The following is a 21,090-nucleotide window of genomic DNA, read 5'->3' on the forward strand; positions in this document are numbered from 1 at the left end:
TAGGATTATACAATTTCTGCTTGCCTTTATTATGCAAAATGTGGGACATATCTAACAAGGCACCATCTTACCTGACAGCTCTGGAGCATCCCAGCTCAATTGCCTGGGATTTATACAAGATAAAATTACAGTGTGTGCAACAAATGACTCGTATCAGATGACACGAGAAAGAATGACCCAGGCAGAGGAGGAATCCCGCAACCGAAGCACAAAAGTTATCAAACCTGGTGGACCATATGTAGGTTTGTATAGATACCTTTCTCCTTCTTGCTGATTGATTGGAATCATTCAAGATCACTCTAGGTAAATATTGGTAATATTACTTAATGAAAACACAGAAATTAGTTTTCAGAACACTTTGAAAAACATGGTCAAAAGTCATTTATTCTCTTCATACTGCTGATAAATTGAAGAGATTGAAAAGTTTTATTTCTTTCATAAATCCCAGATCCTCTACTGGCCATTTGTTATTACTTTACAATCCTGGGATCTGCTCAAGTTACTTTATTATGTGAGATTGTGATAGTGGTACTGTTGTGTTTTCTTTGTCACTGGATGATGTAATTTCAGTGGTGGACAGTATAGTTCTTATTTTGTACTTCTGGAGAGTTATTTTTATAGTAAAATCTATTAGTAGAACTTATGAGTTTTCTATTAGCAGAATTTCAAAGGATCTTTGCACAACAAGGAGTTTTTATTGCAAAAGTATTAAAACGTGCTTATAGCAAAGCATTAGGGTGATGCCTCTTTGGTACCTCAATTGTGATGTCATCTCAATTATGGATCCTCATCCTCATCTCTCCATTAATTAAGAACCTGCCCTACCCCCATCACCTTTATCATCAGCTCACTCAAATATCCATCAAATCGAGGGGAATTAAGACCAGACCCGCAAGTTGAGTCTCTCCTTTACGAGCAGTGACCCTGACAGTTTTAAAGAGTTAATTCACAGTGACTATTAACAGTAATAGAGTCACGCAGAGTGAGGATGAGCTCTATGAGGCCTCGGTCAGTTTAATAACACAAGTCACTGGATAGTAAATGATGAAAGGATATTAATTTGAAAATGTAAATGCTAACAAAAAGTCTCTTGAATAACCAGATCCCTTAATCAACATCTTTCCATGGTTTGGTATAATTCTACTTCTGTATTTTCCCATTGCTGACCCAGCTACAATACATTCAGCTTTGAGAAGCTCCACTAGTATCTTTAATAAGTATTTCTTTGGAACAGAGCCAGTGCTCCTGGGACTTGGTGCTTAGCTTAGATACATTTAGTTTGGTTTAACAACAATTCATGGCTTCCCCAGGTATCTGTACCCACGGGGCCCAGTTTCTGCCCAGTAACTTACTAGCAGTGAGATTTTTCATCTTCTCTTTCCTGCTGAATGAGGTAACAACTTCCAACCTCCTTTCTTTCTTTCTTTATTCTCATAGGTAACTTAATTAACTTTAGTAGGCTAAATCTCAAATTGTTTTAAAAATGTACAAGATCTGCTGCTCTTAAATTTAAGTGCACGCTATGAATTTGCCGTCCCTGTTGCTTTGAGAGTGTTTTTTAAGTCCAATACTACCAATTTATAAACAGTAAGACAAATTGGTATGTTTGACAAAGGAATAGAAGACTCCAGCAATCAAAATGATTCTTTTTTCTTCCCAATATAACTATCTGAAAACCTTCACCTTGATTTACTCCAAAGCTTGAAAATTAGCAATGATCACCGTACTTTTCCATTGAAAGATCCTTGGGCGTCCCCTATGTCCATGTGTTTTTGTTTGTTTTGATAGGGTCGGTACAGTGCATTCCCAGCTTACACAAGAGACTTTTCAACACCCAGAATTACACAGGCCATACATGCCCTGATGGTATGGGAATTTTGGAACTTGCAGGGTTTCGTATAGGCACTACAGATAATTTATATACATTTTTTAGAGTGACCACATAGAATTTGAGGTTATCTAAATTTAAATCTGAACCAGATTACATCTATGCCATTTTAAGAAGAGCACACATATGTTCCCCCCCTGCAGAGCCCCACAGTGACCTCTGCCAGACAAGTGCTCTGTTTAACCTTCTCCTCTGTGCTGTGTCCTCTGTGCCCTGGGCTACTCACCATCACAGCAGTGTTCTTCTCTGGTCTTAAATCTTGTCATTAACCTCCTCAGCCCTTTATTCTCTAGGTCAAGTAACCCCAGCTCCTTTTAACTTTCCTTAATATGGCCTGTATCCCAAGCCTTTAATTATTTTTATTGCTCTCCTCTGGACTGCCTCCAGTTCTTCACCTCAGAATTCCAAACTGCACACACTACTCCTAAGAAAAGACTAATCAATTCTGAATACAGTAGAGCAAAAGACTAGTATCTGGATTGGCTTTTCTGGTGTTTCTTTTTGATTTTTTTACTCTTCCTTGTTATGGCATGTTTTGATCTTTTTCTTCTAACTGTATCCATTGCCAGGCCTTTACCATGTTTCTTTCCTTCCAGGCAGTTTGTATCCTCCTGCTTTTTTCAGTATCTCAAAACTGACCCATTTAGTTCTTTAAAACGCTAGTCAGTCACCCTTCAATACTAATATTACTCAGCACTTCCTGAGTGCTTGCGATGCACAAGGCACTGGTTAGCACTTCACATGTAGTTATTCATCTAAATCTCACAATCACCGCATGAGCTGGGTTATGACTGCCTCTCCATTTTACATATCAAGTTGTTGGTATCAGCAAATAGCAAATGATAAGAGTTTGGCCTCATTAACAAGTTATGTGTCTTTCATAAGACAACAGGAGATACCTCTTTAGTTCTTAATTGAATATATCATATAAAATGATACCAAAAGCTGACCTCTGCCAGCTTAGAAGCCTTTGCAGAGCAAGGTTTCTTTTAATAGTGTCAGCCCGAGTAGAGGACAAATACGAATAATGTTGGTCTCACTGTGGGGGGTATGGTGGCATAATCCAGTCCTCTGATAGTTGAATTAGGGCACAAGCCCAGTTTAAGGAAGGGAAGGCTGTGCTCTTAGGGGTCAGCTTGCCTAGGCAACCAGGAATGTGAGCTTCTGTGACCTTCTAGTGGGCTTGGGGTGGGGAATGGGGGAAGGCCTGTTTTGCCTGGAGAGGAGCACAGGAGAAGCTTTAACCTAGAAAACATTGTTATTATTTCTTCAGTAATATTTCCAGTTCTAGTTATGCCATTGATATCAATGATGAGCATTGTTGTGTTGTTATAATCCTTCCCCATTGTTTAAAAAAAAGAAAAAAAGAAACTTATCACTTCTAGTTTACCAGTATCTTAAGTCTGCTCACTGACTCCTATCTAAATTCTGGAAATTTATTGAATTGTAAATTTTGGTTATTTTATATACCTAATATCTATTTAGGTATATAAAATAACCCAAACAACCTGATTTCTAGGATCCTTTTTCCAGTTTTCCCAACTTTTCCCCCCATCCTCCTTATTTTTGATGTTAGTACATGTTTGAGTGACCTTGGACAAATCAATTAACATCTGGAGACCTTAATTTTCTCAAATATTAAAATAAGGGGTTTGGGGCTTCCCCGGTGGCACAGTGGTTAAGAATCCACCTGCCAATGCAGGGGATTCAGGTTCGAGCCCTGGTCCGGGAAGATCCCACATGCCGCGGAGCAACTAAGCCCGTGCGCCACAACTACTAAAGCCCGTGCACCTAGAGTCCTTGCTCCGCAACAAGAGAAGTCACCGCAATGAGAAGCCGGCACCACAACGAAGAGTAGCCCCCGGTCACCACAACTAGAGAAACCCTGCCTGCAACAACGAAGCCCCAACGCAGCCATAAATAAATAAATAAATAAACTTATAAAAAAATAAAAAATAAATAAGGGGTTTTGCACTTAGATAACATCTAAGGTCCTTTGTAGTTCTAGCAGTCTATGACTTGTTTATATATGTTTTGATAGTAAACCTTTTGAAGAAGTGATCTCAAATGCTAAGTAGTGGAGATGGATTTCATTGCAGTGGATTATGTATTTAACCATGACAGAGTCACACCACTGTCAAGGTCCTGCCAGTGTTTTTAAAACCTTGGGTCAGTGTTGCCAGGGTTTTTAGTTAGGTTCCACAGAACAGAAAAACAACTGCAGAAGACGGTTGCCGTCCCTGCTCTCTTTCTGATTGTCTGTTTTAACACCTTCCTTTCAGATTGTTTACTCAGAGTCATTAGACGGAGGGCTAAGTACTTTTACCATCTCATATTAAATGGAGAAGCTAGCAGTGGACTCCTTGTTATGAAACAAAACGGTTCAGATGTAGTCCCAGATTACCCAACTCTGTCCGACCCGCTGCTGCTGTTTATATAAGGAGCCCAGGGAATTGATTAGCAGTTGGGTCTGGGAAGAGAATTAGGTTCTCCCACAGGCTTTATTAAAAGGGCTTTTCTGAGGCAAATGTAAAAAATAAAAATAAAACCTTTCTTCTGCCCACTTTGAACCACATTTTCCTGCTCTTTTTTTGCTTTAGCATCTCAATTCTGTAACTGCTTAGAGTACTAATGTTTTCTTCATTTATAGCCTTTCTTACCTTAAATCAGAGGACTCCTTCCTGGTTGAATAGGCACAAATTGATGGGGAGGCAGGGAGCAAGTGATCTTTGTGCAAAACTCTGTGGCCCAGTGTGGCTGGATTCTTCTTTCATCATTTGAAAGAAATGGGTTACCCTACAACTTGCTGTTTAAAATGAGGTAAAGGTGAAGTGAGTGTTTTGTGGGTAGGAGATTCATGGACCAATGATAGCCTAGCATTAGGCCCCAGGTGAGACTCCAATGCTGTCACATCCCTGTCCAGATTCTAATTTCTTGTTAGCCATCATACCTTGACCCCTTTTAAGGGCAAAGTGAACCTCCCTTATTTGGTAGCCCTATGTCTACTTTGGGAGGGTGGGGTAAACTCAGGAGACCTAGGGGCTTTCCTGAGACTGTGGACCAGAGGTTGGTGAGACCTACAGAAGAGGTAGGGCAGCCTGCAACACAGTGATAGTCCTGTTTTTGTTTTTATTTGTATTTGCCTTCCTTGCTGGCCTGAATTCATTCTAAATGACCAGTCATGGTGTATGTGAGTTTAGTTAAAAACCATTCTCTGCTCATCCCGCTCCCTAGAGACGAGTGTGGGAGAGGGATCCATAGTCAGCTTGGTTTGGGGAAGTAGAAGTTAAACAGGTTTCAAGGGGGAGGGGAGTGTGGAATTGATAGCGTTTCCTAAACTTGTCTGACCTAACTCTATTCTTTCTTTCCAAAAATTCCTATTGAAATTTCAAGGAAGTAGTACTGTTTGCTAACACTATTGCAACTGAGAAGTGGTGGGTTGGAAGGTTTGCAATTGCCACTTTAGAAATTTCATTGTGTCTTCAGGCTCTGGCAGCCTGGTAATGTGCAAAAATACAGCACAGGCCACCTTGATTCTGCTCCTCTGCTGTCTGCTTGTTCACTTGCTGTCATTCACTTTGACACTTGGCTGGTCATTTCACTTTGCAAGTCATCAAAATCTAGGTCTGCTGATAGACAAAGCAGCCATAGCACTGCCTACAGGAAGCTTGCAGCCTAACATGAAGCAAGGGCAGACATTAGGCATTTGTTCATAAAACCTTTCCAACAAAGAAGTACAAGTAGGAAAACTTGGGTATTAATCGCAGAACCTTCCAAATGCTAAGTCAGCACTCTACTATTTGAGCTTATCCCATTGAAATCCTCAGTTTTCTCATCTGTGAAATAGGACCAAGGCCTACCTCATCAGGTTACTTTATGAGACTTTATATGTGTAAAGCTCTTAGCACGGTGTCCCTCCCCCATCCCATAATTGGTGCAAGGTAGATATTAGTTCCCTGCACATCTGACATTGATCTAACTATCTCTGAATTAAGAAAAATACAGAAAACAGATCTAAATCTATCTCCAAATCTCTAATTGTACCTTAATTTAATAGATTTTCTTACCACTGGGCAGTGACCCTTTAATGTTGAGTTCCTTTGTTGTGCAGTATTTTGATCTGATATTTACAATTGGTTACGTCCAGATAGTAAAGAAATATAAGAGCCAGTGAGACCTTTCTTTCTCCTTTAGGTAGGATTGTATCAAACAAACAGCCCCTCTGGCCAGGCCTTGGGAACCCAGCATGGACAGAACTACTATTCAGTAAAGCTCCTGCCCCATTAAGCTGTTTTCACCCAAGCAGTTTAGAGACTGCTTTTACTTATCCATTGTTTCTAATTGCTAGTATTGTCCCTAATGCAGTTGTTCCACCTTGTATGTCATTACCAATTCTTCCCCCTCTTTAACCAATGGGCATAGAGTTGGAAGCTTTAGTAGTGATGTATGAGATTTCACCTCAGAAATCATAAAGCGAGGGTCTAATACAGTTTCATTCTAATCTCTCTTTCTTCAGCAAGGAATGGTTACCAGGTATTGTCAGTGACCAGCCATGTACTGTTGGCTTCACACATCCATATAGTATTCAGGTCACTACAGCCCACAGTATTTTCTAGAAATAGCCACTTGCCAAACACTTGTCATTGTTAAGTTTAAGCAGAAAGTGTGTTAATTATGTGAATGGCACTGGCCTGTGCAGAAATGGTGTGAATGCCTGCTTTTAGCACTTTCCATTCCTCTAACTCACCTTGTAGTCTCAGCACCACAGAGGAGAGATCTGCTTGTCTGGCCCTCTTAGACTGTGTGGTTGGTTGGTTGGTTGATTGGTTTTGTTTTTGCTTTTTGACTCCTAGAGTATGTAATATCTGTTGAAAAGGAATATCACTCATGAATGCCCTGGTGAATGTTGACCCCAAATTATGCCTGACTCTCCTCTTTGTGGCTTCTGAATCTGTGAAATTAAGCTAATGACTGAGCTCAGCCAACAGTGTGTCCTTAGTGAGATAGACAGGTATTTTTCACATTTCACATATTCGTTGTATTCCTATCTGCCAACGAAATGACATACAATATGTAGGTTTAAGTTCTGTAAGTAGCACAGGTGAGTATGGAGATTACTTTATTTCCACTTAACATCAAATGCCTACAACCTTAAAATTTCCAGTGTGTTGCTATGGTGTGTGTCACTAATTATTATCCATGTGTATAGCTAAGTGGCCAAAATAGTTTTATAATACATATTTATTCCAATAAGTGCTTCTGTCAGAAAGTTCTGAATCTACATTTTAGGCCATTTATTCAGAATGCTTTCTGTTTGCATATCTTTTTAAAGTGAAAACTGAAATATGAAGTCTTTATTCCTTCCAGAATGAAGAGGTACCTAAATCAGAGTTGTGGAAATTGAGATGCTCATTATATTATCACCCGCAAATGTGTAACAATGTCATTTCTACTGGACTTTAGGGAAAAGAGTGCAAATTCGGAAAGCACCTCAAGCTGTTTCAGATGCAGTGCCTGAGAGGAAAAGATCAACCCCCATGAACCCTGCAAATACCATTCGAAAGACACATAGCAGCAGCAGTGTTTCCCAGCGGCCATATCGGGACAGGGTGATTCACTTACTGGCACTGAAGGCCTATAAGAAACCTGAGCTGCTAGCTCGACTGCAGAAAGACGGTGTCAATCAGAAAGACAAGAACTCCCTCGGAGCAATTCTGCAACAGGTGAGGACGGCTGGAGAGAGTTCCTTCTGCTTACCTTCTTGTTGGGGAGTTCATTTAAGAAGGCTTGTTGCCGTTATTGTTGTTATCATTATTACTGAGGTAGAGAAATTTCAGGATCGTTTTGATCAATGGTATATGAATATTAAGTTAAATCATCCTGACTTAAACATTTAATTAAAAACTAATTGAAATGTAGACATTTATACTAGGTTTTATAAGTTAGAGCCTTCTGAATTATCAAGTTTCGAGTCATTATCTTCCTTTGGGTTAAACAAACTTTGCCCTGAAATTCCATTAAAAAAAAGTAAATGAAGTTTTGGTTATCTGCTTTTAGTCTTGAATCCGCTAAACTATTGCCATAATTTTTATTGGTTTATGTAGGTGAAATTATACAATGTGTTTTTATCAGTCTTTGGTCGGTATAAGCTAGACTATTTTTACCTGCTAAATAGTTTTGGATGTGTCTTGCCCTGCATGCTGTTTTCGCCTGTAATACTCTGCCTTTTTCAACCATTGGGTATGCTGAAATCAGTCACCTGTCTTCATTAAAGGATATGAATATGTAAAGTATTAGCACTGATCAGTTACTGTATAATCACAAGCTTAAGTATAAAAGTAAGTAATTTTGTTAAAATCAACAGTTCATCAGACTGTAGCTTCCTGTATTTTTTAGAACGACTTTGTGTCATAAATGTTGATTAGTATTCAAGTCCACCAGAAATGGAAGTCTGCTTTATTTTTTTCTAAAGCAGTAACATTTCCAAAGTTGTTCTTAAATTTTGTCATTAAAAAATAAAATAAAATAAACCTGCAGGTTTTCATGTATTATTCAAAGAATAACATTTTTAAGTCCTTTTCATCTGTTTTCTCTTATATTCAAGACATGATACCAAATGTCATGAAAGAGTAAAACCATAATCTCCAGTTCTGGGTTAACCAATCCCCAAGGTATCTTTGGCAATTTCAGGGATCTTATTAAGTCATTTGAGCACTATTTGGAAACACTTAATTTAAACCCATGTGTCACATAGCAGTTTTAAGAGCTCAAGAGACAGGATGAAAGAATGAATGAGGATGAGGGTATAGGTGTGTGTGTGTGTGTTCAGTTTTTTATTTGGGGAAGGGGGGAGGTTCAGGTTATAAGTCAAAATATTTGGTGACTGAATCTCCAGAAAGGTTGTAAATTACCTCCTAGGTTAGAGGATGAGAGGGCAAAATGATGGCAGAGGCAGTTCACCCAGAGGTTGCTACTGATGTATGTCAGTAGTCATGTGATCATGAATATGTGTATAGATATAATTTTTAAATGTAGGTATACTTAATTCCTGAGCAAGTGGGATATGAGTATCATTACTATTGTTTATTTGATAGAATCTAGAGCATAGTCGCATCCTAGCTCCATATTAGAATCCCTTAGAGAACTTTTTTAAAATGCCAGTTCCTGGATTTCGCCCCAGACCAACTAAATGGAGCAACTGAATGGATATTGAGCCATTGACTGAGATGGGGAGGGATGGAAAAGGAACAAGAGTATGCAGAGGAATCAGGAATCCTGTCTTACATACATACTATTTGGACGATGTCTATTAGACATATCCAAATGGAGATGGATATTCAGTAGGTAGTTATATATATATAAGAGTCTGGTGTCCAGAGGACAGTTGAAGCTAGAGTTATAACTTAGGAGCTAGCAGAATATAGATTGTAAGATGGTTGTATTTATTCCACTTCGAGAAATCTGGTTGTATCTCATGTTAATTTATTTGCAAATTTGAATTTTAAGATAAACCTATCATTTTCTACTGTATATCAACATTAATGTTAGTATTCAGCTGAGCTGTGGGAAAAGCATAAACTATCATATTATATTTTATAGTACTTTTAGAAGACACAGAAAGAAGTGAAGTTATTAAAAAAGACCATTCCAGTAGGGAATGAAAAGAATATCTTTCTGCCAGCATTGAAAATGACTCGTGGTTTGGCCCCTGAATCCATACATTCATGTTGTTAATGGAGCCTGAGCCTGGATACACAAAGAACCGTAGTTAAGGGATAAGAAAAGATTACACTTGCAAATAATAACAGTAATGTGGGGGTTATTTTCGTTTCTGTTTCCGTTTATTGGTTTGGGGGAATTTCAAGGACTTTGAAAGAGCGGTTCTTCAGGAGAACTGGCAACTATAACGAGCAAGCTTAGCAAGCCAAGAAGATGACAGACAAGATTATCAGAATTGATACTGTTTATGGAGATAATTTCTGTTGATTACTGGATAGGAAAGTTTGTAAACCAACATATGGGCACTGTTTGGTTTCTACTTAATACAAGTGATCAAGGACTTGTAACTCAAAAGTAATGGAATTAATAGCCAGAAATAAATAATGAAGATGTTAAGAAAACTGTTTTGGATTCCTTTGACTAGAAAAAAAAATGATTAAAAGAAAAAATCTTCCTCCACTTTTTGCATAATGTAGGATTACTATTTAACAAATGCAGTGGCCATCCAGGAAAAAAATATTTAACTATGTATATAAAGTTTTATTTAATTCCCCAAATGAAGTCAAAAAGCATTTATTGAGATCTGGCATATGCAAAGCTAGCAGTCCCTTGGAGCCATTTGATATAGTTATTTTCAGTATAAATCCAAAAGGTTGCCTGTTTTAGGTTAAGAAATAGCAAAAAGAACTAATGCTCTCTTTTCACACCATGTACCAGGTAGCCAATCTGAATCCTAAGGACCTCTCATACACCTTAAAGGATTATGTTTTTAAAGAGCTCCAAAGAGATTGGCCTGGATATAATGAAATAGACAGACGGTCATTAGAGTCAGTGCTCTCGAGGTACGTTCTTATTTTTTTTCCTTTAAAAATTATGCAAATAAGTAATTATTATAGTCATTGTTATTTTAGTATTGAGATGGGAAAAACGAAGCAAGGGTAGGCTTTCTATCATGAACATTTGAAAATTGTCCCCCTAACTGGAACATGTGTGTCCTTTCCAGAAAACTAAATCCATCTCAGAATGCTGCCAGCACCAGCCGTTCAGAATCTCCTGTATGTTCTAGTAGAGACGCTGCATCTTCTCCTCAGGTATTGCATAAAATTATATAATCATAGCCCTGAAATGGACTTTAGGGGACACCTTGTTCAGGTTTTCTGATTTATACGTGAGAGAAATGAGACCCAGAAAAGCCGCACAGCTTCCCTACCCAAAGTTCACGGCAGAGCTTACTCTAGAATTCAGGTCCCAGCTCCCAGCCCAGAACTCTTTTTCACCATATAACACTACATTAAGTCAAGGTACTTAATGTCTACTCTGATTTTCAATCCTTGAAGTTCACGTTTTGTTGTAAGATTATCTACTTTTCCATTTGATCACTAACTTATCCAGTCCCATATCCAGTCTTAGATTATATAGAAAATAGAAGATATTTAAATTTATCTGAAGCACGTTCTTGGGGAAAAATGTTTTTAAAATAAGCAAATAAAAAACTCTGCTATTTCCATGTTTTCTTAAAGTACTTTTTGATTAGATCCCAATCAGAATATTCCAGTGCAACTCCATTCCAGCTTAGAGTTTCCCCCCAAAGATTCAGTTGGAAAAAGATGGGGAGATCCTGGGCAACATAAGAGGTCAAGCCCACCTGGTTCTCAGACAGCCTTGAACTCTCTCAGGTCTTTGAGACTGGCAGTGAGACAAACCGCTCTACCCCAGTGCTGTTGACAGAGTGCTCCTTTCTCTGGACACCCCTCCCAAGGCTTAGGGAGACAGGACAGATGTGTTGAGAACAGTAAGCGTGCCCTGGGCAAAAGGCTATTCACGTGTCAGAAAATGTTAGAAACCTATTGTGAGGAACAGAGGAGGAACAAAATAAAAGCAATGCTTTCCTTGCATGTATGTTGTCTACAGAAGCCTCAAATGCCAACTACTATAAAGCTACTTATACTCTGATCTAATTATGTACTAGGTGTGAGATCAGTGGCCCTAAATTCAACACAGAATAAATTAATGTGATGATTAACTATTATTTTCTTTCAAGCTGAAGTTTTAGCCACAGTATTACATTGGATGTATGCTTTGTACTTTTCAAATATCTGACTTTCCTTTTTATTTTAAATACTGTTATTGTTGTTGCTGGATTGGGCTAATATTAGCATGATTTTTGAAATTTTTTGAAATAGTAACTCCATATAATTTTTATGGACTAGTTATTCAGACTTATCTTCCAATTCAGTGAAAAGATATATTTAAGGGAGAAAAAATTGGATGGCATTTCAGCAATGATAGAGATATGTAGAGAAATTATTCTGAATGTGCTGGTTGTTGCCATCTTAAGACAGCCAAAATATGTATAACTGGAGCATGTTAGCACATTCGAAGAGATCAAGTAAGTGTAGGCTTATTGCCCTGTACTTAACCCTTGTTGGTTCTGACAACCAATAATGTTAAAAATTGCTTCTTCCTCTCACTGAATATAACTAGGTCAGCTGTGGCCAGCAGAGGAAGGAGGCCACCTCTATTTAATATACTCCTGAGTGGTATAATCCACATAAATTGGCCTAGTGTCTCAAGGAACTTAGGGTGGAGCTGTATGATCAGAAAGTATAAGTACTTCAAGAAACATATTTGCCAGATTCTGCTTTTTTACATTAGACATGAAAATTTATTGTAGATTGTTTGTGCTTAAGCTTGGAGGATGGTTAACACAGTGCTGGTAATGAATTTAAACTGGTTATAAATTTAAGTATGAATAAAATTACTCAGTTGTTCTTCTAGTAACGAGTGACACATGTATTGAATTTTAGTGCAAACTGGCTCATCTGTTTTCCCTGTTCCCCCCCCACCCCAGAAACGGCTTTTAGATTCAGATTTCATTGATCCTTTAATGAATAAAAAAGCTCGAATATCTCACCTGACAAATAGAGTGCCGCCAACATTAAATGGTCATTTGAATCCCACCAGTGAAAAATCTGCTGCAGGCCCCCCGCTGCCCCCTGCAGCCGCTGCCATCCCCACGCCTCCACCGCTGCCTTCAACCCACCTGCCTGTCTCCAATCCTCCTCAGACTGTAAATTCTCACTCCAATTCCCCTAGCACTCCAGAAGGCCGGGGGACTCAAGACCTACCTGTTGACAGTTTTAGTCAAAACGGTAGTATCTATGAGGACCAGCAAGACAAATATACCTCTAGGACTTCTCTGGAAACCTTACCACCTGGTTCAGTTCTACTAAAATGTCCAAAGCTTATGGAAGAAAACCATTCGTCTCACAAAAAGTCCAAGAAGAAGTCTAAAAGACACAAGGAAAAGGACCAAATAAAAAAGCACGACATTGAGATGATTGAGGAAAAGGAAGAGGACCTTAAAAGAGAAGAGGAAATTGCCAAGCTGAACAACTCCAGTCCGGATTCCAATGAAGGTATTTTGCATTTGTAAAAACCAACTACATGGGTTAAATGAATGGGAAGACCAGACTATCCTGAGTATGAGATTATGCTGCTTATAATTAGTAATGCTTTTTTATCAAATGACCTTCCGTTTAGTTATTAATCTTAGTATTGTCCTTTTGAGCAAATTTTTTTCTTGCATTTTACAGCAGTCATTTTCTGTCTCTTTTTAGCCAACTATTAAACATAGTTTCTATGTTTCTTAAGATGGTGACATTTGAAAATGACCCTGTCATCCTCCAAAGACCCCCTTTTAGAAGGTGAACTTTGTTGTGCTTTTCCAGAGCTGTCACAGTATTGTGCAACCTCAACATGACCTATTATATGCCATTCTTGAACTGATTTAACCAGACACACAATTAGCAATAAAAGTACTCAGGTCCTTCTTTACCAAGAAGCAGGGTCAACCCTGCTTTAATTAATAATAGCACAGGGGAAATGTCAAATTCTTTATAAAACAGGCGAGGTAAAATTATATATGCAGATCCATAACATCATCTTCATTCAGAGTGAAAGCAATTTGTCTTCTGCAAGGCTGTTGGTGATTAGCTTGATCCATCTTGGGTTTTTTTTTGTTTTTTTTTTCAATTTTGAGAACACTGTTTTAGTTAGCAAACATCAACCATTATTAATAAATTTAACCATTTCAAGCTTTTGGAAGCTTTCAAAGCCAAATATCTAGAGACCCAAAGAAGCCTAAAATAATGCTTTACCTCTAAAGAAAAGCTAATCAGTAGAAAGACTGCTTACCTGAGGGTAGTGATCTTTAAAACCTAATGACACAATTAGATTTCTCTTATTTTATATATATAGAACTTAATGTCTTGCATACCAACATACAGAAGATTCAAAACCATCATTTAGGACTGCTGCCCATTTTAAACCCAGCATAACTAAGGTAAAATTTCCCAGGAAAATACAACTTCAGAAAAAGTACCTTAATGATTAGACTTTAAGGAATTTTATCTTTCTGTAATTTGCCCACAGTACTGAAAGTCTGTAATCCTTAGATTTAACTGACCATTTTTACCATAGGAGAGAAGCTATGATTATGGAATAGTATGATGCAGTACCTTTATTGACCTGGATTGAGGATATTGCTTGTCAAAGCATATCTGTTGAAATATGTAGATCAGAATGGTAGTATATAGTGGCCCAAGAGGTAGGTGTAAGCTTTTTCCCTCAAACACTATCGTACTTGAATTTGCCAGATCAGGAAGAGAAAAAGAGATAATAAAACTTCATGTTCAGAGTTAGTAAGCCAGATTCCTGGGTATGCCCCACTCTCCACACTTCCCACCATCAGATGGTAATCCTGAGTCAGAGACTGGATCCCAGAATGTTGAGCACTATAGCAGAGTTCGAGTTTTCTCAGAGCTGGAAACCGAGAGAAGCAGGCCTAGTCTCTGAATCCTTCACTGAGGATGTAGTACCTTTCAAAGCCAATCGAGATTATCACAAACTGAGGATAGATTCAGACCTACATCCTCTGCTCTACTGCAATTTATCTGGTGTCTGTGGCAAAGGAGAAGCCAGGTGATGTGCACTTGATGCCTTTTCCTTTAAGGCTCAGGCTGTTGTAAAAACAAGCTTTTACCTAAGCCTGAATCAAATACACACACACACACACACACGCACACACACGCACGCACGCACACGCACGCACACAAAATAAGCCCACAGAGTCTGCATAATTTGTTTAGTGCGCTTTGTCCTTTAAAATATTAAACCAAGAAATTATTAAATTCTCACTTGTTTTATATTGAACATGTATGTTTTGCTAGCAGGCAGGGTTTGGGTTCGAGTTATTAATTTAATTCTACTTTGAATGATAAAAAATTAACCTCATAAAAAAGTCTAAACATACCCTCTGGAAAATGGTACCTTCGAACAAATGGAATACTGAGGGGTTTTATACACTATCACAGTGCAGTCCTGAGCAACTGGCACTTTATTTTGTCCTCTTAAAAACAAATCTGTGCAGTATTATGAGGGTTAGAGATTAGAGGAGTAAAAATTGGTGTTCACTAATAACTTATTTTAAATTACTTTAAACTGATAGGAAAACTTCCTGCCCAATTCCACTGTCTTCATACAAAAAGAATAGCAGTAAAAATACAGCCATCGAAATAGTCTGCTACCTGACTTCACTATCTTATCTGCCTTGTTTGAATCCTATGAAAAGTAGATGTTGATGTAAAGTTTGTATCTCCCGTTGTCTGGCTGCATCTGCCACCACAATCTTTGAATTGCTGGGCAGATGCCACAACTGTTGTTGAAAGAATAGAAGATTGACCTTGGGTTAAGATGGAATTCCTTTATTGTGCAGACACTGCAGTAGCCAGGGTGCTTTCAATGCCTGGCGTCGGTTCTGCTGGCGCTGGTCATAGGGCCTCTATTGTTCTTGTTCAATTGTATTCCTTGCTCACTATTGCTTATTGAGATGGAAGAATAGAATTTGAGGAAAAGTGTTCCAGATGTTTCTGATCTATTTTAGAATTATAGGCATTTTGTAACCATACCCTTTGGTGAACGCTTGAATTTTTTTTCTCTGTAGGAGTTAAAGAGGATTGCACTGCCTCCACGGAAGCTTCTTCAACAGTTGAACTCCCAGATTATTTGATGTAAGTTCAGATGTCTGCTGATGGGAGAGAACTATTTAATTTTAGAAAGTTTGCAAATTCTTTTCTCATAATTTGCAAATCAGAAAAGTAGGAAGTTCCTGAAATAGAGTCCTGGAGCCACCCCTGCAACTGAAAGGCTGCCATTAAGCCTGCTCGTCCCCAGTCCACCCGTGTTGGCTTGAGCAGGTTGTGCCTTTCCCTGCTGTGAGCTCCGCTCGGTGGTCTTTAAGTATAGAGAAGCCTGTCCTTTGTTCCGGGGCCAGGCCAAGCGTTTGATTATGGAAGATTTCAGGGATCTGACTCTTCAAAGTCAAACAGTTTATCAATGCACAGTCATTCACTTGGGCCCCCCAAAGGGACAGTTTATTAGTGATAAAGTACTTAAACCTCTGCAGTTAACACAAGTAGAGACAGATGGATTTTTATTTAACACAAGATGGACAGATGGAAGTTTATCAAATTAACTTTAAGAGGAGCAGTAAAATTTGATCATTTCACTTTAATACCGGTTATAGTATTTTTCTTGTTATGACAACAAGTTGCTCAGTGCTAAGCTGGGGACTTTTTTGTAACTGGTTATCACAGAAATTATAACTTGGACACATAATTCTAGCTTTTTTACAGACTCAGAGGCTTCTGTAAGAAGAAAATAATTAAGTTGCAAAAGCCTGGAAAAATGGAGAGTGAAAGAGCAAACAGATTTGCCTACCAATAGCTTTGAAAATGAACAAATATACAAATAGCTTAAATGTAGACTGGAAATGGAATCTGGGCTGTATGAACATTTTTTTCTCTATCAGTAGCATCTCATGGTGGACAAAGTTAAACTATGAAGTTTAGCACTCCATGTCCCATGAAATGTTCATTTCCAGAGTAGAGAACATTTTATACTAAAAGTGTGTTACTTTTGCTTAACAGTAGTGGTGAAAGCTATACTTATTGGGGAATGATATAGCATGAAACCGTAATGCTGGTTATCATCTCTTAACTAAAAGGAACCCAAGAAACCATGCTGAGTACTCTCTCATCTGAGGTGGTGTATGGTTTTAGAGTTCTGTCGGGGAGCTTGGAAAAGCTGCTGCCACTACGTTGGCCCCGGAAGGGCTGGATGGGGGACAGTGCCTGGCTCCACTGACGTGGGCATTCACCTCTCCAAATGCGTTTCCTTAAAAGTCTTATGAAAGTTGGCCCCCTCAAATAACAGCTGCAGTACTGTGCTCTCATTCTCTTATGACGGAATTTGAATTTCTCTTTTTTGTAATAGTGCTGTATACTTGTTACATAGGACAAAATCATGTGGGGAGACTGAAAAATGATTCTAACCTTCCCCCCACGGATTCAGTGTTGCCGTGTTTTGTCAACTTAAGCAGTTAATTCTTTATTTAATAACTTGTTTTTAACGTACTGATCTACGGATGGTTGCTGCATCTGCCTCAGTGCATTTCTGTATGTTTGTCATTTTCTAGCTCTTTTAAAATCATGAAAGTACATAACCTATGTGATTGTTTGCTTAAGAGCAATTTATTTTAACAAAAGCTATCTTATATAAACATTGCAAATTTTCTTAAAATGATGAGAAAGCATGAATTTTCAGAAAAATCACTAAAAATACAGAACTTAAACTTGTTTCTTAAGAAAACCAAAAGGACATACTATAAAACCTTTAATGATCAACCTCTGAATAATTCATACTTAACCACAGTATTCCTAATTTTTATATAATAAGAATACTTCTGTTACTTGTGGTTGTGAATTATCCAAAGTATTTAACATTTTATTCCATCACTACATTAAGAGCCAGCTGTAGAACCATAACAATTTTTATTAAAAATAGTGACATGCTTTTCATTCAAATGCCAGTATAACCAAATAATCTTCTATAACAGCAACACAACTGTTGGCCAGTTTGGTACTTTTCCCTGAGAGAATTATTAAATAAAATATGGAGGGTATGGCCTCAGGTGTGCTTTTGAGAAAGTGGGATAAATATTTTATATAACAAATTGAACCTGAGTTTCACGATCAGTTTAGCCATTTTGCTTATGTATGCTTATCCCCAGGAACCTCTTTCTCCGCCCCCCCCACCCCCCACCCCGGGCTCTCTCTGGTCTGCAGTCAGGACAGCCCGTGTCTAGAGAGGCCTGTTTCACTGCTTGGCTGGTGGTTTTCCTTTTATAGCAAGGACACTAGCAGGGCAGCTTTAAATCAGCATACTACCACTGTCTCAGTTACACTTAGAAAATTAAACCTCCACACTGTCTAACTCAGCATGAATAAAAATATTAATGAGGACATTAAGGTTGCTCACTGCATCACTTTTCTCACATTTCCAACTAGGCATCTGTGCTACTGCATTTTAAATAAAACTGGTAAGAATGTCTAAAACCATTTTGGAGAGGACTAAACTCCCAAAGTTTTCCACAATGAAGAGTATGTGTATACCCACTGGAGCACCCTGAAGCTCCTGCCACCTGCCTGAAATTGCTTTGAAATCTCCATTTTTATCTCAAAAAGTGAAGGGAATTTTGCATTCCATGACAGGAGCACAGAGTACAAAAAGACCCAGGCCCAGAGCCACAAACAAATAATATTAACTTTGATATTAAAATGCTGTTTTGACTTACCACCACTGAATAAACTGACACTCTGGGAAGGTGGCCTTCATTCACTAGGTCCCGAGAGATACTCACACCCTGAAGTAAAACATTTGTGGCCTTTTTATTAAGAAAATAAACTAATACTATAAAACTGGCTTTCTGTTACACAGAGTATGACATTAAGTGTTTGAAAAGAACTAGAGAAATATACCTTTTTTTCCCCTTTTTTATTTTTTCTGGTCTCTCATTTTTAAAAAATGATAAAACAAAGCAGCAGGTCTACAAAGAGCTTTGACTTCAGCACTTAGTGACTGTGACATTCTCCCGGTTTCACATTACCCCTCCAATCCTTCTGTCCCCATGTGACTCGTAACAGATGGGTTGGCCTCTGCCGCTAGCATGGTAGTAAATTATTTGGGGTAGAGAAAGGTTTAGGAAGCTACATGTGTGTAAGTGTTGTCTTCTAGTTGCACTTTAATTCCATTTCCACCATGGTTTTTTTCACATTTATTCTTCTTCACTGAAGTTCTTAAACTCTCCTGTGGGATAATTTTACCAGGAAGGTCTTTGAAGGAGTGACAAGGCAGCAAGCAGTGGCAGAGCGGCATTCAGTCTAGGGAAACACGCATCGATATAGTTTCTAAATATTTGGTTTAAATCTCAGGCTTCTGCATCATGTTTATTCTGTAGCTCCTCTCCATTTATCGTTTGTCTTTTTTATTAGAAAATATATTGCTATTGTCTCCTATGAGCAACGCCAGAATTACAAGGATGACTTCAATGCTGAGTACGATGAGTATAGGGCCTTGCATGCCAGGATGGAGACGGTGGCTAGAAGATTTATCAAACTGGATGCACAGCGAAAGCGCCTTTCTCCAGGCTCAAAAGAGTATCAGGTAAACACATTTGTTCCTAGATGGACTGACTTCTGTATTTTACCTTCTTTCTTTCTCTGCCCTTCCCATCCTGAGCCACCCTCCTAGCCTTCAGAGCAAGTCCTCTCTCAGACCAGCCTCTCTGCAGCTTCTGGCCTTCATTTAAAATGAGCTAGGAAAATAAATACTGGAAATAGTTCCTGAAAATAAGTAAACATGATGAGCCTATATGTCCTCCAGTGAAAAAACGATATTTTCATACAATATGATATGTATAAAATGTATAATATATACTTACATACTTACTGTAATATAATATATAGTGTATTGAGAAAAATACAGACAACAAAATAGGAAAAACAAAAAGCAAGGTTTGGCATCAAAATATTTGACCGCATTGCCAACTCAACTTAGACTATAGCTCTTACATCTGGTGCTACTTCCCAAAATTACTATTTCGAGTAAATTTTAAAAAAAAATTTTTTTAAACCTCAGTCTGGCATAGAATATAAAGGGGGCTTAATACCACTCAGGCTTGGGGTTTAAGTGAAGAAAAGCATGGTGCTTCCAGCTTCCCGAGACTGCCATTTGTTAACAGGTATTAATCTCTTTTCACTTGCCTACATTAAGTGGTAATATTACTACAGCTGACAAAGAGCAGTAGAAGCCTGACCTGCCTACTGATTGTTCTTAGAGTTCTTAGCCAAAGGATTGATATAAATGGATGTTTCCCTCCTTGTGTATGACAGATAACTTTGTCACACTTCACAGCCACAAACGGTGCCTCCTTCCTAGCCCACTGTTGTTCTGACAGGAACCTACATGAGAAAATGGGGTGGGTTTTCCCACAATGGGGAAACAGCCTGGGAGCATCCGTGCCCTAGAGATTCATTATGTCTTCTATTAGTGGGCCTTAATCTTTTAAACAAGCTGCCTAGAGTTATAGAAAACTTTGCCAGAGGAGTGAGTGGTTGGCAGTGCAAGAGGTCAGTGATATGGTTTTGGGTTTATTTTTTTCTATATAGTTATTTACCTGTATACCATGATTATATTTAAACTAAAATATAATTCTAAGAATTGCTTAGTGGTTGGGAGCAGGCTCTGAAGCCAGACTGCTTGGATTTGATTCTCAGCTCTACTTGTGTGACCTTGGGCAGGCTACTTGACTGAAAATTCTCAAAATCCCCATCCATAAAGTGAGGTGATTATAGAGTTGTGCAGAATAACTGTTAGCATTTGGAAACTGCTTAGATCCATAGTACAGGTTATGTAGTACATAAGGGTTAGCTCTCTTCCCCTACCACCCAATTTTCCTCCCAAGAGGCAATCAGTATTACTGGTTTCCATCGTATTCTTTCAGAGGTCTGTTTGACTATAAGATATATATACACAAGCAAATTCACAAATATACCATATGTAATTGAATCTAAGATGTCATCATTTATAAGATCCACCATTGTCTTACGTTCCAGTAAGTTAAGGTATGATACATTATTTATCAGATTTCATTAAAAATTCCTAGGATATAATATTCTATTTCTCCCTTATACACAAATGATACCAAACTTATAAATTGTTCTGTACTTTGCTTTTTTCACTAGACAATGTATATCTTAGAGAATTTTTTTATGTAAGCACATAAAGCACTTTCCCCTTTTTTAATGGTCTCTTAGTACTCCTTTGTATGGATTAATGGACATTTAGATTTTGTTTACTTTCTTTTGCTTTACAAACAGTGCTACAGTGAGTAACCCTGTACATGTGTCATTTCACAATTAAATCTGAAAGAAAAGTATAAGTGCTGAGTCAGTTTTGCATTTGCCATTTTAACGGCAGTTGCCAAATTGCCCTCCTTAAAGACTGTACCAATCTACAGTTCCATCATTAATATTTCCCACACCCTTGCCAATTGTGTGTTATCTGTTTACATTGCAAAGAAA

At 38.2% G+C, this 21,090-nt stretch overlaps 2 protein-coding genes across 5 annotated transcripts in view; one reads left to right on the forward strand and one right to left on the reverse strand.

The window, feature by feature from the left end:
• RHOBTB3 (Rho related BTB domain containing 3) overlaps nucleotides 1–21,090 on the reverse strand; it is a 975,233-nt gene that overhangs the window by 793,869 nt on the left and 160,274 nt on the right. The gene's annotated exons all lie outside the window — the stretch shown is intronic.
• The window catches only part of ELL2 (elongation factor for RNA polymerase II 2), a 71,117-nt gene that overhangs the window by 45,931 nt on the left and 4,096 nt on the right, over nucleotides 1–21,090 (forward strand). For 2 of the 4 annotated variants that reach the window (XM_004263518.2, XM_049707072.1), the window contains 7 exons: nucleotides 79–242; nucleotides 7,352–7,611; nucleotides 10,325–10,449; nucleotides 10,611–10,698; nucleotides 12,459–13,026; nucleotides 15,612–15,678; nucleotides 19,000–19,171. In XM_004263518.2, the coding sequence (XP_004263566.1) occupies nucleotides 79–242; nucleotides 7,352–7,611; nucleotides 10,325–10,449; nucleotides 10,611–10,698; nucleotides 12,459–13,026; nucleotides 15,612–15,678; nucleotides 19,000–19,171 (1,444 nt within the window). The remainder of the gene's footprint in view (nucleotides 1–78; nucleotides 243–7,351; nucleotides 7,612–10,324; nucleotides 10,450–10,610; nucleotides 10,699–12,458; nucleotides 13,027–15,611; nucleotides 15,679–18,999; nucleotides 19,172–21,090) is intronic. The other 2 variants (XM_049707073.1, XM_033400865.2) reach the window with 1 other exon arrangement.

This window comes from Orcinus orca, chromosome 3 (assembly GCF_937001465.1).
Source record: "Orcinus orca chromosome 3, mOrcOrc1.1, whole genome shotgun sequence".
In the NCBI taxonomy this organism is placed as follows: Eukaryota; Metazoa; Chordata; class Mammalia; order Artiodactyla; family Delphinidae; genus Orcinus; species Orcinus orca.